General features: G+C 53.8%; 1 protein-coding gene across 1 annotated transcript in view; it reads left to right on the top strand.

Annotated features, from left to right (window-relative positions):
* FLNB (filamin B) overlaps positions 1 to 14,142 on the top strand; it is a gene marked incomplete at its 5' end in the record, with an annotated part of 82,374 nt that extends 68,232 nt beyond the window's left edge. Inside the window, 5 exons of the mRNA XM_081105951.1 lie at positions 2,281 to 2,413; positions 5,156 to 5,332; positions 9,417 to 9,635; positions 11,457 to 11,660; positions 12,503 to 14,142. Of these exons, the coding sequence (XP_080962077.1) occupies positions 2,281 to 2,413; positions 5,156 to 5,332; positions 9,417 to 9,635; positions 11,457 to 11,660; positions 12,503 to 12,690 (921 nt within the window). The 3' untranslated portion in view covers positions 12,691 to 14,142. The remainder of the gene's footprint in view (positions 1 to 2,280; positions 2,414 to 5,155; positions 5,333 to 9,416; positions 9,636 to 11,456; positions 11,661 to 12,502) is intronic.
* Between the last annotated feature and the right edge of the window lie 2,732 nt (positions 14,143 to 16,874).

Genomic DNA, 16,874 nt, shown 5'->3' with positions numbered 1-16,874 from the left:
GTTGCCGTGGTGCAGATGTTTTTCTTGTGTTTCATTTAAAGGCTTCTTAACAGAAGTTCCTTTTGTGCCGACTTAACTAAAGCCGAGGGAGGGAGGTAAACCCAGCGCTTGTGGAGGGCAGACAGCTGCCTTCACGCACCTGGAAGGTTTCTTTCGGATCTTCCGAGGTGTTTATCTCCCTCTTGAGGATTTAGCGGCAAACAGATTCAGGTAACGTCACGGTTCTGTCCAAAGGGGGCTGATCTGCAGGAATCCTCTCCAGCGAGCTTTTCTGTGGAGTCCTCTCATCACAGTTTGGTCGTAAATATTTAAATAAGTACGCAGCAGGCTATATATCCGGCAAGCGGGGCACAGGGGCGGGCGGGCGGGTCAGCTTCGTCCCTGTTCCTCCCGGGTCACTTGATGCCGAGTGATACGTAAATTATTTATCGGAGGTTTACTGGAGGCCTGCACAGCAACATCTGGGGCTGGTTAGGGGAGAGAGGCACGTATTGTTTTGTCTTGCTTTTGAGGCTTTTTAGAAAATTGGAGTCGGCTGGCATTTTGTGGAGGAGGAGGAGGGGGTGGAGGTATGGGGCTGGGCTGGCGATCAAAGACTCCATCATAATTTTGAGTTTGGTCTATAACCCCAGTCTGTGACCGCAAGGGCTGTGCAGCCTAATAGAATGTTCTGAAACAGTGGAAATGGCCCCCATCTTCTCTGTGCAATGTGGTAGCCACTCGCTAGTAGAAGCGAGAAACTGCATTTTAATTAATTTTTATTAATTTAAATCTAAATATACAGTGATATAGCCTCATGTGGCCAGTGACTACTGAATTAGGCAGCCCAGTTTTAGAGCCTTGCGTCTGAGACGCGGGTGCTGGACCTACAGCCCCAGCATCGCCTGGGAACTTAATAGCATCCTAGAGCCCCAGGCCCCGCCCCAGGCCCCTCCCCAGGCGGAATCAGAATGAGCGTTTTCACAAGGCCCCTGGTGCTTTGATTGCACATGAAGTGTGAACCCTGCTGCTTTAGAGTCATCTGAGCAGTGGCTGCCCAACCAAGTTTACATCAAAACTGCTGACTGGTAAAATGTTGCTGTTCAGGATTGGCTGATCTTAAAATACCTTAAGCACCTAAACTTCTAATCCCTTCCCCCCAGAGAGGCTATAGTTTCCGAGACAAAGCATGAAGAGTGAAACTGACCCAGTGGCTAGCACCAGTTATACTTGCCTCTCTCTCTCTCTCTCTCTCTCTCTCTCTCTCTCTCTCTCTCTCTCTCTCTCTCTTTTTAAAAGGGTGCACACAACTTCAAAATGCATATTTTAAACATATTTTTTGTTGTTGATAGTATTATAGATGTCTCCCATTTCCCCCCCTTACCCCTATCTTCCCAGCCCCAGCTCTCCTCCCCGCCCCCGCCTCCACTACCTATTGCCCATGTCCATGGGCTATGCATATAAGTATGTAAGTTCTTTGTTTATCTCTTCTCGTCCCCCCGTCCCCACATTGAAGTATGTCAGTCTGTTCCAGGCCTCCATGCTTCAGGTCTTAGTTTGTTGGTCAATTCATTTTGAAAAAATGCATATTGATAGTCAATAACCTGACATTTTTGAGCCTTTATGTATGGGTGAAGCATTATGCTGAGGGCTTTGAATGCATCACTTCATTTCATCCTAGCTCTCTGAGATGGATCCGGTTATTACCCACATTTTACACATGAGGCAACTGAGGCTAAACGAGGTTAAAGGCTAAACGATGTAGTTATATGTCCGGGAAATGGGAGTGGCCCAGGTCGTACTGATTGGAAGCCCTGTGTGGTGCCCACGGCCTCCCTTTTCCTGTGCAGCCCTTGACAAGTTTGTTAAAAGTTCCTCCATTCCTACCCTCCAGATAAAAAGTAGCAGTGGCATAAAGCGTTGTTCGTATTCCTGAGTGTATGGTTTTATCAGCCGCCAGGCTCCTCCTCAAAGGAGGGCCTTCGTTTTTATTTTTTATTTTTTTTGATGACCTGTTTGGGATGCTGAAACAATAGTCCTATTGATCAGGATGTCTCAAGTCTTCAAACCCCGTAACCTCTTCCAGATGGTCTGGGCACCAGACCCACGCAGCTGTGCGTCTCTGCTTTCTGATATTAATGCTAGAAATGTGGAGTGAGCCACCTGCTCCTGTTGGATGTGGCTAACCGTGCTGGGCCTGTTTGCAGGAGCACTGTGCCCAGAGTCCCGGACTGGGTCAGTGTGTGCCACCGAGCAGGCGTGCCGAGACCCATAACGTTGTCTGATGTATTAAATTCTCAGGAATCGGGATTAAAGGTTAACCAGCCAGCCTCCTTTGCTATAAGGCTGAATGGGGCAAAAGGAAAGATTGATGCAAAGGTGCACAGCCCCTCCGGAGCCGTGGAAGAATGCCACGTGTCTGAGCTGGAGCCAGGTAAGCCATAGGCAGGGTGTGCGGTCCCACACCAGCACTCCCCACCCCCACTCCCACCCCCCCCCACCCCCCCACCACCCCCCCACCCCTCCCCGCCAACATGCACCCTGATGGAGGACCAGCCGGCCTCACCAAGGCCAGCGAGCCCTCAGATTCCCTTTGCTGTTCTTGCCAGACATTGCTTGTAAATTAGGGTGTAAACATTGCCAAGGACAAACAGGGGGACACTTTGAGATTTAATATCCTCCCTTTTATTCTTGTTTTTGTTCCTGTTCCTCCTCCTCTCTCCCTCTTCCTCCTTCCCCCTCCTCTCTCTCTCTTCTCCTCTCCCTCCTCTTTTTTTTTTTTAAACAAATACTGCTTTAGTTTTTCATATTCCTTTCACATTACAGTCATTGTGATTTTCTCTCATATTTTAACAAAATCGTACAGATTTTATTATATTGTTGAACTTATGAGTAAGTTCACTTTGACCTGACTTCACTGAGAAAAGGTCAGTGATGTTCATCTTGAAATTTAAAAGAGAATCTGGTGGTGCAACATACAGACCTTGTAACATAGGAACCAACTCCTGAAACCTGTATGTTCATGTTGGCCAATGTCACCCCAATAAATTTAATAAAAATATTTTTTAAAAAGAGAATCTGGGTCTCCAGGACGCTTCACAGGAGGCCCAGGATGCTTAATCGCCTAAGATCTTGCCTGCTTCCTTGGCGCATGGAATTCCGATGTCAGTCACTTTGAGACATTTTGCCAGTGAACATTAAGTGTCAAAGACTTGGCAAGACGTGACTCTTGCTCACAAAGAGGAGCTCAGAGTCGAGTAAGGACCTGGCCACAGCCTGCAGAGCACATGAGGACCTGTGTGGTCACCAGGACCACAGGATTGAGAACCAATTGGCGAAGTTGGTTAGAGCAGGAAAGGAAAGCGTTGTGCCTTGCCACGGTCAGGAGGGCTTCTCAGAGGAAGTGAACTGACCGTGGGCCCTGATGCATGAGGAAGAGCCCTTAGTCACTGCCCTGATTGGGTATTTGCTGTGGCCCTGCGGCGTGTACAGTGAGGGCAGAGATCAAGGACCGGGGTCAGCATTACACATCTTTCCCCCTCGGGGCAGAACAGGAAAGGGCAGTGAGGAGCCTTAGAAGACACAGTGTGTCTGTGTGGGTGGGGGTGGAGCCCTGATCAGATCTTGGTGTAAGTCTGACCACACCATAGAGAATGTGTTGAAATATCTGAAAGGCAGAGTGGTCCGTCTGAGAAAATAACATTAATCAGCAGCGTTGGAGTGGAGAGGGGGAACTTAGGCCAGATAACTGTACCACTCGTTGACCAGTTTGGCCATAGGGAATGCATGTGAATTCAGAAAGGTTACATGTAGCTTGGTGATTGGGTAGAAAGATGATGCAGCCATGGGTAGGTGAGGCCTTCGTGAGAGTTTTGAAGTGTCCCCAAGATATCCAAATAAGAAAGTTTAGTAGATCTCTAGAGCCACTGGGATTTAGCCAACAAGTGAAGTTTGGTATCTGAGACCGTCAGCATACCACAGTTAGGATGCTGTTGGTTGCAAATTACAGAACACCCAACTGAAGCCAACTCCCACAATAAAGGGGTCTGTTCATTCACATCCCTGGAAAATGCAGGGTCCCAGGCGCAACAGTTTAATTCAGCCGTGCAGCTATGTCCTCCAAACCCCCAAATGTCTCTGCTCTCTCTCCTGCTTTGTGGGCCTCGCTCTGAGACCGGCCTTCCTCTTGGTGACAAGATGACTGCAGACCCCGGATTTCCCATCGTCACACCACACCAATCTTCTCTCCTCAAGAGTCTTTCCCAGAATCTAAGATACTCCTCTTCCAGAGGTCTCCTGCCAACTTCCCTCCTGTCTCACTGAACACACGTGCCATGTGCTAAAGGATGGCGTGGAGAAAGAGGGGGACCCCCCCCAGTCAAAGCTCATACCTGATGTGGGGGTGGGGTAGCCTTCCCTTGAAGCATATTGGCTTTAAGGGAGGAGTTCTGGGTACCCAGTCAGAGGCTGTTGGGGAAGTGCCGTGTTGAAGGGTGTGAATGGGCAGTTGCATGCAGATGTTCATCAGAGGAGAGGAGAAGAGGGTTTGGGTGGAGCTTCGGGGGACAAAAATTCTGACGGGGAGAAGGGTGAGAAGAGGGAGAAAACAGACCTACCTGCATCCCAGGCGAGTGCTTCAAGGAGGAAGGGGTGGTCAGGTGATGCACGATAGATCGGTGGATGTTGCAGGTGTCCCTTCCAGGGAACAGTTACCGTGCCTCATGCTGTGACCTAAGCTCACAGTGAAAAACCTGGCTGTTATGGGGCGGGGGGGGGGGGGGGGGGGGCGCAGGTAGAGCTGTGGGGGAGGCAGTTGGCAGCTTGGAGCTTAACTAAGGAGTATTGGCCCCAGTTGGAACCACTCTTTCCCCTTCAAGTGGCCAAGTAGAGAAACTTTGCAAGAAGTGAGCTTTCATAAAGGCCGTGTTCTCCTGAGCAGAGGCCACAGAGGAGGAAACAGAACCTGAGATTTGGATGCATTTCCCAGAGGGCTGGCTGAGGACACACAAGCAGGCCCATCTGGCTTTGAAATCCAACCTGTGGGGCGCCAGGCTTTCAGGAGAACCGTTGTCTCATGAAAGATTTAAAATTGGCCACGTGGGGTTGCTTCCTGTCCTGGGTCCTCGCTGCCTCGGTGGGGCCCGCTCTTACCCTGTGCTTTTGCTCACTCTCCCAGATAAGTACGCGGTTCGCTTCATCCCCCACGAGAACGGCGTCCACACGATCGACGTCAAGTTCAATGGGAGCCACGTGGTTGGAAGTCCCTTCAAAGTGCGCGTCGGGGAGCCTGGACAAGCGGGGAACCCGGCGCTGGTGTCCGCCTACGGCGCGGGGCTTGAGGGGGGCACCACAGGTAACACACTGCCTCCCCCTCTCCTCTTCAGCTGAGCCGGCTCCAGGGACAGAGCCAGTGGCAGTCTCCAGGCCTGTGCGCCTGTCCCCAGGGACACTGGGATGAGGTGCACTTGGGAGGCTCTCGGGCTCGTTACCGCGTGCTGTGCCTCAGCTGGCTTCCCCTGCCAAGTTCCCGGGCCGTGGGGCGGGAATGTTGACACAGAGGAACCCGGCCCAGCACCGTTCATTCCGAGGGTTTCCTTGCCTGAGCAGAATTCATGATGCATGTAACTGGCCTCCTGGGCGGTCCCTACCCATTAGTGCCTCTAGTGGTCCCCAGGCGCCCAGAAACGCACTGAATGGGCAGTAATGCCTGTCACGGTCTATCTCCTCTTTTGATTCTCTGGTCCTAATGGAGGAGGAGAAAAGTCTGAAGCAGTTGAGGAATTCCGAAGCTTTGGGACTTGTTACGATTTATTTTTAACCTTTGCTGCAGATGAGACACTTTTGATTGTGAAAAACTTAGGCAGCGACGAGGTGTATAAAGTGAAACGTATTCCATCTCTTTGCGTCTCCTCCCTCCCTCCATCTGGTCCAGGAGGAAACAGGGCTCACAGCTCAGGGGAGGCCCGCGGGGTTGTCTGTCAGTCTTCATTCTTGGTCGCGTGGTTGCTTAGCTGGCTGGTTCACCAGAAAGGTAGACACATACTGTGGTTTTGCTTTTATTTTACAGAAGTAACCTTAATGCGCATATTGTTGTACTGCTTGCTTTTTGCTCTTGACATCTTAAAGAACTCTCCATGTCAATACATACCCCCCCCCCCCCCGTAATGGCTGCAGTTGGTGTTCAGACGGTGACCCTAGAGGTGGGCGTCGGGTGGTGTCCAGTGCGTGTCCGTACGCAGAGGCAGGGTGGGAGCGTGTCCAGCCATGCTCCTCTGCAGGGAAAGTCCAGGCGTGGGCTCTCGGGGACACGGTTTGCATGTGGGTGTTGATTTGGGCCCCGAGGAAGGCCGCCCGGTCCCAGTTTCCGGAGTCCCTCGTGTGTGGGCACTGCTCTCAATGTCCCCCGATGGGGTGAGTGGGACAGAGCAGACCCGCCTCCCCGTGGCGAGGGGATGAGTGGCCCCGGTTACCTGGGGGTGAGAGTCCTAAACGGCCCAGGTGCCCTGCTCAAGGGCAGGAGAGAGTTGACCCGCTGATGTCCCACCTGGGACTCTGGCCAAACAGTGGCCTCAGCAGAACCACCCGTGGGAGTGGCACAAGTGCCTCTGGACTCCCCGGGCCCATCGGGCTCCACACTGAACGCTGGCCCAGCAGCGTGTCCTTTGTTTAAGGCATAGTGTGGTTTCACCCTAAGCGCTGTCCATTGCACAGATGAGGAACGTGAGACTCAGAAGGTTGAGTCACTCCCCAAAGCTTACTTAGCTGCAGAGGGCAGAACCAGGACTCACCCCCCTCCCCCAGGCCCATGCCTCAGAGCCTGTGCCCTTCACCCCTGAGTTTTGCTGCCCCCCCCCCCAAACGTCTGGCTCACCCAGGGGCAGAGACTGCACCTGTGGCCCACTCCGCGGTGGTGGTGGGGTCACAAGCCAGGACCCCTGTCCTCCGAGCTGCCGTGGAATGTTTCTCAGGCAGCAGTGCACGCCTTTGGCCCCTGGCAGGCCACCCGCCGTCGGAGCCCAGGTGGGGTCCTCCTGGTACTTGGAGCCACCGCAGGCCTTGGCCCAGGCCCCACAGCAGCCACTGAGGTCTCCTGCAGCCGCCAGCAGCCACCTCTGCCTCCTGCTGGGTCGCACCTGCTGTGGCGGGGGCCTCTGCTTCCTCTTGGCTGTTCACGGGCCTTCTCAGGAGCTCTGGTTTCAGGCTATGTTTTCCAAGCGCTGGATGCCGCTGAGAGGAGCTGGTCTAGGGAGACTCCCAGCCGGGCAGGAGAGGCACAGAGCACGCCTGTTTCAAACCCTGTGTAAATATTGCTCTTGTCAAGGGGAAGGCGTCTTGTTTTCCTAGCCCTCCTGCTCCCCAGCCTTTCCCCAAATACCCGTCCCAGGGTTACACAGCTGCAGTGTGCACGGAATGAAAAGGTGGCTGTGCTCGCCGCCCGAGGGCCTGGCGGCCTCACCTTCGGGACAAAGCAAACGTCCCTGTGCTTTTATGGGTGGGCTTGCTGGATCTTTTGGCTCGAACCTTAAACGGTCCGTTCCACAGGTTCGGGAGCAGGGCATGTGGAGAATCGGGAAGGGACTCTGCTGCAGAGAGTGGAGAAGCTGGGAGGCAGACCTGGGCTGCCTGGGTGGGAGCGCAGTGTCCTGAGGAAAAGCTCCAGGAGCCCCTTCCTTCCTCGCCCGCCTTGAAGGTGCTTTGCACACACATGACAGTCACGGGAACTCGGCTGTGCGTGCGGGCTGCCCGGGATGTTCGGGGTGTCAGTGGTCAGCTGGAGGCAGTGGTGAGGGGGCTCCTGCGTGGGGATCCTTTCTCCTGTCTTCTCTCGGGCATGTGCGTCCGCCTCACGTCGGACAGAGCTCCTGTTTAAATCTCCACGGTGCCATTTTCTAGCCGTGTGACTCACTGAGCCTCCACTTCCTTCCCATAAAATGGGAATGACGAGGGAGCCCACCAGGCAGGCTGTCCCAGGTCCCTCTGGGCCTCTGATTCCTTATTTCCCTTTCCCACCGCATCTTCCCTGCCCTCGGGCCGCGCAGCCAGGAGGAACCGAGATTTCTCAGGAATGGAGCAGCTTGTTGAAAAGGGTGGGGCTCCTTCCCGCAGCCAGGCCTTCTCCACGTGGAGTATCTCTCCCCGTCGTCTTCATCTTGCAGCTCCTTCCTAGGATGCTGTCCCGTGCTCGTCACCACCCGCCCCCGCAGCTGCTGCCTGAGGGGCTTCACGGCTGCGCAGTTTAGATGCAGGGTTGAAGTGGGGGGCAGGGTGCTGGGTGGGGGAGTGCTGGGACCAGAGCCTCCAGAGCTTCCAGAAACAGCTGGGTTGTGTTGGGGAATTGCATGATAGCAGCTCCTTTGTTTTATTGATAACCAGAACAATCATTCTTTCTCTGGCCTGGGAGCTGTAATTAAACCAAAATAGTTCCCAGCTGGGAGACGTCCAGGGCTCTAGAGAAAGCACAGCCCTGCATGGGGCTGCTATGCCAGGGATTGCCCATGGAGGGCACTGTGGCTGGTGCACAGCTGGTGTCTGGCCCCCAAGTGGCCCTCACAGACCACTCATCCCCTCTAGACTGGAAAGAGGCCTGGGGGTGGGGAGGCTGCTGCCGTCGCCATCGGTGGCACTCCTGCCCAGCTTGCCTTCTGTTGTACCCGTCTGTGCAGGAGGTTCTCATGGGCCGGGCAAGAGGTAGAGTGTCCTAGGGCTGCACTAGGGCCTCCAAGGCAGCCACAATGTCCGCCCAGTGGCCAAGAGCTGGGCCTGGGCTCCGAGCTGCGCAGACTGCTCAGATGCCCCTCTCACCGTAGCTCTGACTGGCAGGGGCTGAGCCTCCGAGTCCTATTAGCACCTGAACTGCGATGGGGCTCAGTTAGCCGCCGCTGCTGTGCCGGTCCTGTTCCTGTGGCCGGTATTATTCATGGCAAAGGAGCGGGTGGCAGATCCTAGTGGCTGCTGCGGTCTCCAGGGTGGTGTCTGGGTCAGGGAGCCTGTAGAGGAAGGAGGAGGCGCTGACTCCTTGGCTTCCCTGAGTCCACACAGAGGAGGCAGGAAAGGTCAGGGGCCCACGCCTCCCCGCGCCCCTGGAGGCAGAGCTGGACACCATGTCAGGCTCACAATGACCCTCAGACCTTTCGCCCATAGCCACCGCTCGTGCCCAGAGGAGAGGACAGGGTGTCCAGGCAGGGTGTGCTGGTGGGCGAAATGTCAGCCACACTCCTGCCTGGAGTTACCAACCCCAGGGCCTGAGGTGCTCTGTGCCAGGAGTTCAAAGCTAGTTAGTGGTGGGCTCCCATGCCGCCAAGGTGACCCTACTTCGAGGGATCCTGTGTGTGCCCCTGCCACTGCTTCAGTGCCCCCGGGGAGAGCTCCCCAAACCCTACCCCCGTCGTCCCTCCAAACCATCCACATGATCTTGACTCCCACCTCCTTTCTCCCAGGTATCCAGTCTGAATTTTACATCAACACCACCAGAGCAGGGCCGGGGACGTTATCCGTCACCATCGAAGGCCCATCCAAGGTTAAAATGGATTGCCAGGAAACCCCAGAAGGGTATAAAGTCATGTACACCCCCATGGCCCCTGGGAACTACCTGATTGGCGTCAAATACGGTGGGCCCAACCACATCGTGGGCAGTCCCTTCAAGGCCAAGGTGACAGGTAACCAGATACCTTTAAAATGATCCCCCCCAAATCCTTTGTCAAAATATCAACAGAGCTGCTTGATCGCAGAAACCGCATGATTTTAAATACGTTGAATCTACTTTGAATCCTGATTGTAAAGAGGTGGAAGGGCCCTGTGTGGCTCAGTTGGTTGGCGTGTTGTCGATTCCCAATCGGGGCACATACCCAGGTTGCAGATTCAATCCCCCAGTAGCCAGAGGCTACTGATTGATTTCTCTCTCCCCCTTCCTCTCTCTAAAAATCAATCTAAAAAAAAAGAAATGGTAGGACAGGTAGAGGGGGGTGCATGCTTGAAACTTGCAAAATAAGTAGATAGAACAGGAGGGCAGAAGTTTAAAAAGCGTATTAGATGGATTCTGCCTCTAACAGAAAAAAAAAATGTTTACATATTTGAAATCTTATGTATTTGTTTAAATCAGGGTTTAAAAAAAATCACCCGATCATTTCCCTTCACTTTAAAAATAATTAAAAGTCTTTATTAAATTTATAAAAATGTGCTTCCTTCAGAACACTGGAAAAAATACCAAACAGTAAAATCACCTCACAGCCTCCATCAAGGTAACCACCATAAGTGTTGTGGTAAAGTCCTCCCACATGCCTCTCTCTGCTCACTGCTATATGAATAGCATAGGTTCACTGCAGAGAAACTAAAGATTCAGACAGGAGAATCATCAGCTCTCGTGCAGAGAGAACCATTTTTGATATTTTGTTATGTCCTTGCAGACTTCTCCACTGCTTATCACTATACGCTCTACAGTGTAGAGTCTATGCTGCTACACTACAGTGTAAGTCTACAGTGTAGTCTACACTGCCACACTTCAGTGTAAGTCTACAGTGTAGAGTCTACACTGCCACACTACAGTGTAAGTCTACGGTGTAGAGTCTACACTGCCACACTACAGTGTAAGTCTACAGTATAGAGTCTGCACTGCCACACTACAGTGTAAGTCTACAGGGTAGAGCCTGCACTGCCACACTACAGTGTAAGTCTACAGTGTAGAGTCTGCACTGCCACACTTCAGTGTAAGTCTACAGGGTAGAGCCTGCACTGCCACACTACAGTGTAAGTCTACAGTGTAGAGTCTGCACTGCCACACTTCAGTGTAAGTCTACAGTGTAGAGTCTGCACTGCCACACTACAGTGTAAGTCTACGGTGTAGAGCCTGCACTGCCACACTACAGTGTAAGTCTACAGGGTAGAGCCTGCACTGCCACACTACAGTGTAAGTCTACAGTGTAGTCTACACTGCCACACTACAGTGTAAGTCTACAGTGTAGTCTACACTGCCACACTTCAGTGTAAGTCTACGGTGTAGAGTCTACACTGCCACACTACAGTGTAAGTCTACAGTATAGAGTCTGCACTGCCACACTACAGTGTAAGTCTACAGGGTAGAGCCTGCACTGCCACACTACAGTGTAAGTCTACAGTGTAGAGTCTGCACTGCCACACTACAGTGTAAGTCTACAGTGTAGAGCTATGTATAGGGATAAGCAGTGAGTCTACTCTGCTGATACGAAGGGTGCTTTATGTAAATGGAAACTGTGGCTTCCAAAGGGTGGCACGTGGTTCTGGGAGGGGGGGTGGGTTTCCAGGCTGGAACCTAGTTAGTTGTGTGGGGCAAGACCCGGGGGGTGGGGAGGGGGAGGGGGGGTTAGAAGACATTATGGGTGTGAGATGGGGAAGTGGTGGCTTTTGGATCCAGGTGTTGGGGTGTGGGGGCACTTTCCTCCTCTGGCTGAGGGACCCACTTGATCTGGTCATTCATGCCCTCCTCCCTCCCTTTCATGTCCTAGGCCAGCGTCTGGTCAGCCCCGGCTTGGCCAACGAGACCTCGTCCATCCTGGTGGAGTCGGTAACCAGGTCCTCGACAGAGACCTGCTACAGCGCCATCCCCAAGGCATCCTCAGACGCCAGCAAGGTGACCTCCAAGGGGGCAGGGCTCTCGAAGGCCTTCGTGGGCCAGAAGAGCTCCTTCCTGGTGGACTGCAGCAAAGCCGGTAGGCAGCCTGGCCCTGCTGGGCGGGGGAGGGGGGGGGGACCGGGGGCGGGGGCCAGCAGTTGGGCACCGCCTCTGCTTTCGTCTTCCCTGCTCCAGTCTGCAGTGCCCACCCTCCCATGTAACCCAGCCATTTGCAAGTAACCGTGCTTATTACCTTATTCTTTTGCACTTAGTATTTTTAAAGGATTTTCCTCTTGAGTTTTTTCTGCCCCTAATCCCTTCAAACTTAATAGCAATTTGGACTTGGGTATTTGTTTGGGTGTCAATGGGGAGTTGGCTGGGTTCTGGCATCAAGCACATCTGGCTGGAAACCTGGCTGGTTCCACCACTCACTCATCCCTTCCTCCCTCCCTTCCTCTCTTCCTTCCTTAAATGCCATGTGACCATGGGAAACTTACTAAATCTCTTTCTAAAAGTCAGTTTTCTCTTCTCTAAAATAGGAATAATAGTACCTTCCATAAAGTTCTTATGAGAATAACAGATCGGAACAATCTACACCTACAGGGACAACCCTTATTATGTGCCAAGGGCTTCACAGCATACTCCTCCCCATGAGGCTGGTGCTCGTGTCGCCCCTGTTCATGGACGGGGAGGCTAAGACAGTGAGAGGTGAAGTTCTGTGTCCAAGGTCACCTGGCTAGGAAGCGCAGGGCAGGGATTTGAACCCACAGTGTTGGGCTCTGTGAGGCCTGCGCAGAATCCCACACTCCCACCTCTCAGGCCCCAGCTTCGTCTTAGAAGCTCAGCAGGCGGTAACTGGTATCATTCCACTGGCTCCCTTCTGTCCTCTGCCTTCTGGGGTTCATCCTCACGGAATAACCACCTCCCTCTGCCTCTCAGGGTCCAACATGCTGCTGATCGGGGTGCACGGGCCCACCACCCCCTGCGAAGAGGTCTCCATGAAGCACGTGGGCAGCCAACAGTACAACGTCACCTACGTCGTGAAGGAGAAGGGGGAGTATGTCCTGGCCGTGAAGTGGGGAGAGGAACACATCCCCGGCAGCCCCTTCCACATCACGGTGCCTTAAACGCCTGCTCGTCAAATCCCGGGAGGTGCTTCAGGTGGTTGCTTTTGTTGCTTGTTTATAACTCGATTTTTTTTTTTTTTTTACAAAGTCCTCCGGCCTGTTTGTGGGTCTGAAACCCCGTCCCAAAAACATTGCCATTCTAAAGTGCCTTCAGAACGAAATCCTAGACTTGACTCATTGGGGACGCGTTGGGGACACTGGGGAAATGCAAGCTCGAGCGGTGGGCTGAGCAAATCTGACCTCTTGTGGCGCAGATCGTCCCCTGCAGACAGACCAAGAACACGGGCAAGGCTGGTGTTAGACACGCAACCAGGTACCAGCTTATGAAACCAGACAGGGACAAGGGGCAGGGAAAAGAGGGGCCCTGGCTTAGGTGGTTGTTTAGAAAAGTAGATGGCTTGAAACCAGCTTCCTCTCGTCCAGTGCCCACCCCATGTAAGAAAAGGCTTCTAGGTGGGCACGTGGCTTTGACCACTCGTTCCCACCCCACGCTGCTCTGTGGCCTTTTTACCACGCGGTCGGTGGCCGCCTGGCCTGGAGGGGTTCCGCCGCCTCTCCCTCATCTGCTGATCATTTCCCTGCGAAGTCCGGACATGTGACCACCTTGGCAGCCATGTTTTGTTCTTGCTTTTAAAGTCTGATGAGTCTCGGTCTGAGGAACGTCTGCAGCGACAAGCAGCCCCCCACTTGCCAAAGACCCCTTTTTGTAACCAACACTAGCCCCTGTGCTTAACACACACTCCAGCCACTTGCCAGTCCGATGAGCTTTACCAGCGCGTTCCCGGTGGCCGTGAGGGGTCCGCGTGTCGGCGGAAGTCATCACGCGACACAACCCAGCCCAGTCTGTCTCGGGGGCCACTTTTTCTGGAAAATAGTTATAGATAGGAAAGAAGGAAGCTCCTGCCAGCCTTTGGTCTGAGTCAGGGACCCGTCGAGCGGGGTGGACAGCAGCTCACCGCTGGTCCTTCACTGTTTGGCAGAAATAGCAAAAGGTGTGTATTTGGCCCTGGCCCCGTGTTATCCAGATGGTGTTTGGAAAGCAACATGCAGGTGCAAGATTCCACAAACGGGGTGTAAGGCCTTGTGCACCCCTTCCTGCACCCCCGCTTTGGACTAAAGTTAAAGCGTCAGGGACTGGCTGGCGGCAGGGCCCGCTGTGGAGTGTGGTCGGGCAGGCAGACCCTGCTGGTTGCTGCTCAGTCCTCAGGAAGTGGCACTGTGGCTGAAGTGTCTCCGTGGGTGGGGCGGGGCCCGGGTGGGGGACCTGCACCGAGGGATCGCAGCTGGGGGCCAGTGTTGGCAAACGCCCAACGTTCGAAACTGGAGCGGCCTGAAGCCTCATGTGAAAGGACCACAGGCCTCGTAAACTGGGACAAGGAAGCGAAACTGGAATCAAATGCCGACTGTAAATTGTATCTTATAACTTATTAAATAAAATGTTTGCTCCTTAGAGCTCAGTCTGGTAAATGGTTGGAGCCTGACCTGCTCTTCCAATCCCTGGCCAATAGCACACAGATCAGCTGCTTTTTTTGACCAGGAGCCTGGCCTCCTTTGCAGGGGGAGGCCTAGCTTCTCCCTGAGCCTCGGAGGGAATTTATCCAGACAGGGCCCGCCCGAGAGTGCGGGACACTGGAAGGGGGTGTGCGGGCCCTGACCCCGCCACACAGCTTCCTGTGGAGGTTTGCTGGGACTTGCCCTGAGTAAGAATCCCACATAGGAAACCCACCTAGGTGAAGGCTGTGTATTTAAAAAGAGCAAAAAAAGCCTCTCCTACCTACACGAGAAGCCCCATTGTCGGGAATTTATTCAAACAAAAAACAATGCCACCTGTCATCCCACTGCCCCTGGACAGCAGGGCTCGGATCTGGTGCTACAGCCGTCCCTCTCGTCCCTCTCCCTCTGCTGCTCCTTCCTGCTGCGGATGTCGCTACCTCCATGCCTCCTCCTCCCCTTACGGCAGTTTTGTGACACCATTTTACAGCGACAACACTAGCTCAGGCTGCAGTGACCTGTCTGCACTCTCCAGGTTCACTTGAGGCAGACCCTGGGTCCCTACCAGTTTGTCCTCCAGAGCGGGGCTGCCTCCCTGGTGACACCGGCGGGAGCAGTGGCCATGGTGATGGGAAGTCCCAGCTGCCCCCCACCCCATCCCTCACCTCCATTGGAGTTGAGGGGTGGAAGGAAAGGTGGGCAGAAAAGACTCTGGATCCTTCCCTGTGTCTCTTCCTGACACCCCTTTGTTGATGAGGGTGGCGATTAGTTGACCTCTGATAGGTGGGAGGGGAGGAGGGTTTGTCCTGCCCCTTCTGGAGGGAGCAGCCTAGCCTGTGGGCCTGGACTCCCGACAAGGTCTGTGGCCTTTGAGGGGTGCAGGCTTTGCCCAGGGGGTCTGGACAGGCCACAGTAGGCTGGGCTTGTCCCCAGAGGAGCACAAGGCAGAGCCACTGGTCTCTACCTGGTTGGAGCCGGGCGGGTTCCGGTGGCAGAGTGGACTTTGGCATCAGGCACCTTAGGCTGGAACAGTGGCTCAGCCACCCACCGTGTGGCTCGGGGAGGCTGCTTCACTCAGAGGGCGCCCCCCTGGGCGGTTGGGGGCGGGGGGGGTCACATGAAATCCCACGGGGAACGGTGAGTCTCGGCCACCGCTGTCTGCTGCCGTGACTGCCTCCTACACGGCGGGGCCTGGCGGTCCCCTGCCGGTTACTTCAAAGACATCCCGGTGGAACCTGTGCACTGTGGTCAGCAGCTAGAGCCACGGGCAGCTCTTATCTGCACCTGGACTGGCTGCTATGGGAACCGGCTATTGTTTGTGCAAACACCGTGAAAACTGCAACTTAACCCTGGACAGGCCGGTGCCAGACCCTTTCTCACTCACTGGTCCACTTGGCCCTGTCCTGCCAGGACCATCACTCTTCAGTGGTGAAGGAGGTTAGGCAGACGCCAGGTGGGCCCTGCCCTGTCGAGCCCAGATGCCTGCCTCCTCCTCATCCAGTTTCCTCTGAAACCCAGGGCCGCACTCATCAGCAAGGCTGCCAAGAAGAGGAAACATTTAATTAACATGTCTCTTTCCGATGCGCTTGTAAACACTCTGGCCCAGGACCACATGTCTAGTCTTAAGACTTCAAAGGGGCCTTGAAAGCCACATTTTGATGAGTTTGGTGTAAAATGAATCCGGTGCATAGGGATTTAATTTCCCTTGAAAACTGCACAGCCTGAAAAATTAGCAAAATGAGTTAATTTTGCTAATGGCAAAAATGAGTGCTCAATTCTTGTCCACCCCCCAAGTGTGTATTTTGAAATGGGGAACAAGATCGTTAATTTCAGTGCCCCTTGGCCTTCCTGCAGCCGGATGGAAGCAGGGGGTTCTGGGAAAGGAGTGGAGTCCGTCCAGGTCTCCCTTAAGGTGTGGGGGAGGGGCTCTGGAATCAGGGGAGTCCGCTCATGAAAACTCTCCCAGAACACATCTTGTTTAGCTCATTTGTTTTCTCCTCACAATAGCAAATCACAGCTCTCAGAGGGAGTAAAAATGTCACATCGCTCAAGGCAAGCTTGAGTTTGATTTTTCCCTCTGGCTTTGTCCCAAGGATGCTGCCCAAACACTTGGTGGGAGGAATCGTTTTAAACAAAAGGATCCTTTTGCTTCGTGATAAGGCTTTTGTCTGGGCCCCTGAGCACACAGGGAACCAGCGTATGTGCAAGGAATTTAGGGTGGCCCACACCCCACACCCCTCTTTCTCAAGAGTCCCAGCAGGCAGGCCGGGGATGGGGAATTTACAAGCCTGACTCATGTGGCTCGCGTCCAAGGGTGTTTCGCATTCTGGGCTTGCTTATCTCCCGGGACAAAGCTGAGATGAAAGAACCCATGAGCCTTTTATTGCCCCATGACACCCTCTGCCATGACCACCGCCTTCCCAAGGCACCAGACGCTTCTCCCTGTTGGCGTGGACATTCTTAGGGCAAAACTGGCAGGTGATCTCAGAGGAGGAAACCCTGGCAGAGGTGCCAAGCCCCGGAAATGCCAGCTTCGGGCCCAGCTACAAGCAACCAGTGCAAGTAGCAGCAGAAAAACCTGGTGCACGAGCTATGGGGGGAAAAAAGAGGAACAACTGTAATAATCTGAACAATAAAGATTAAAAAAAAAAAAAGAAAAACCTGGTGCATGAGAAACGCTCAGAAAGCGCTGG

Source organism: Myotis nattereri (genome assembly GCF_964212035.1).
Source record: "Myotis nattereri genome assembly, chromosome: 14".
NCBI classification, from domain to species: Eukaryota; Metazoa; Chordata; class Mammalia; order Chiroptera; family Vespertilionidae; genus Myotis; species Myotis nattereri.
The sequence above is the reverse complement of the archived record's forward strand: the minus strand, read 5'-3'. Positions and strand labels throughout refer to the sequence as shown.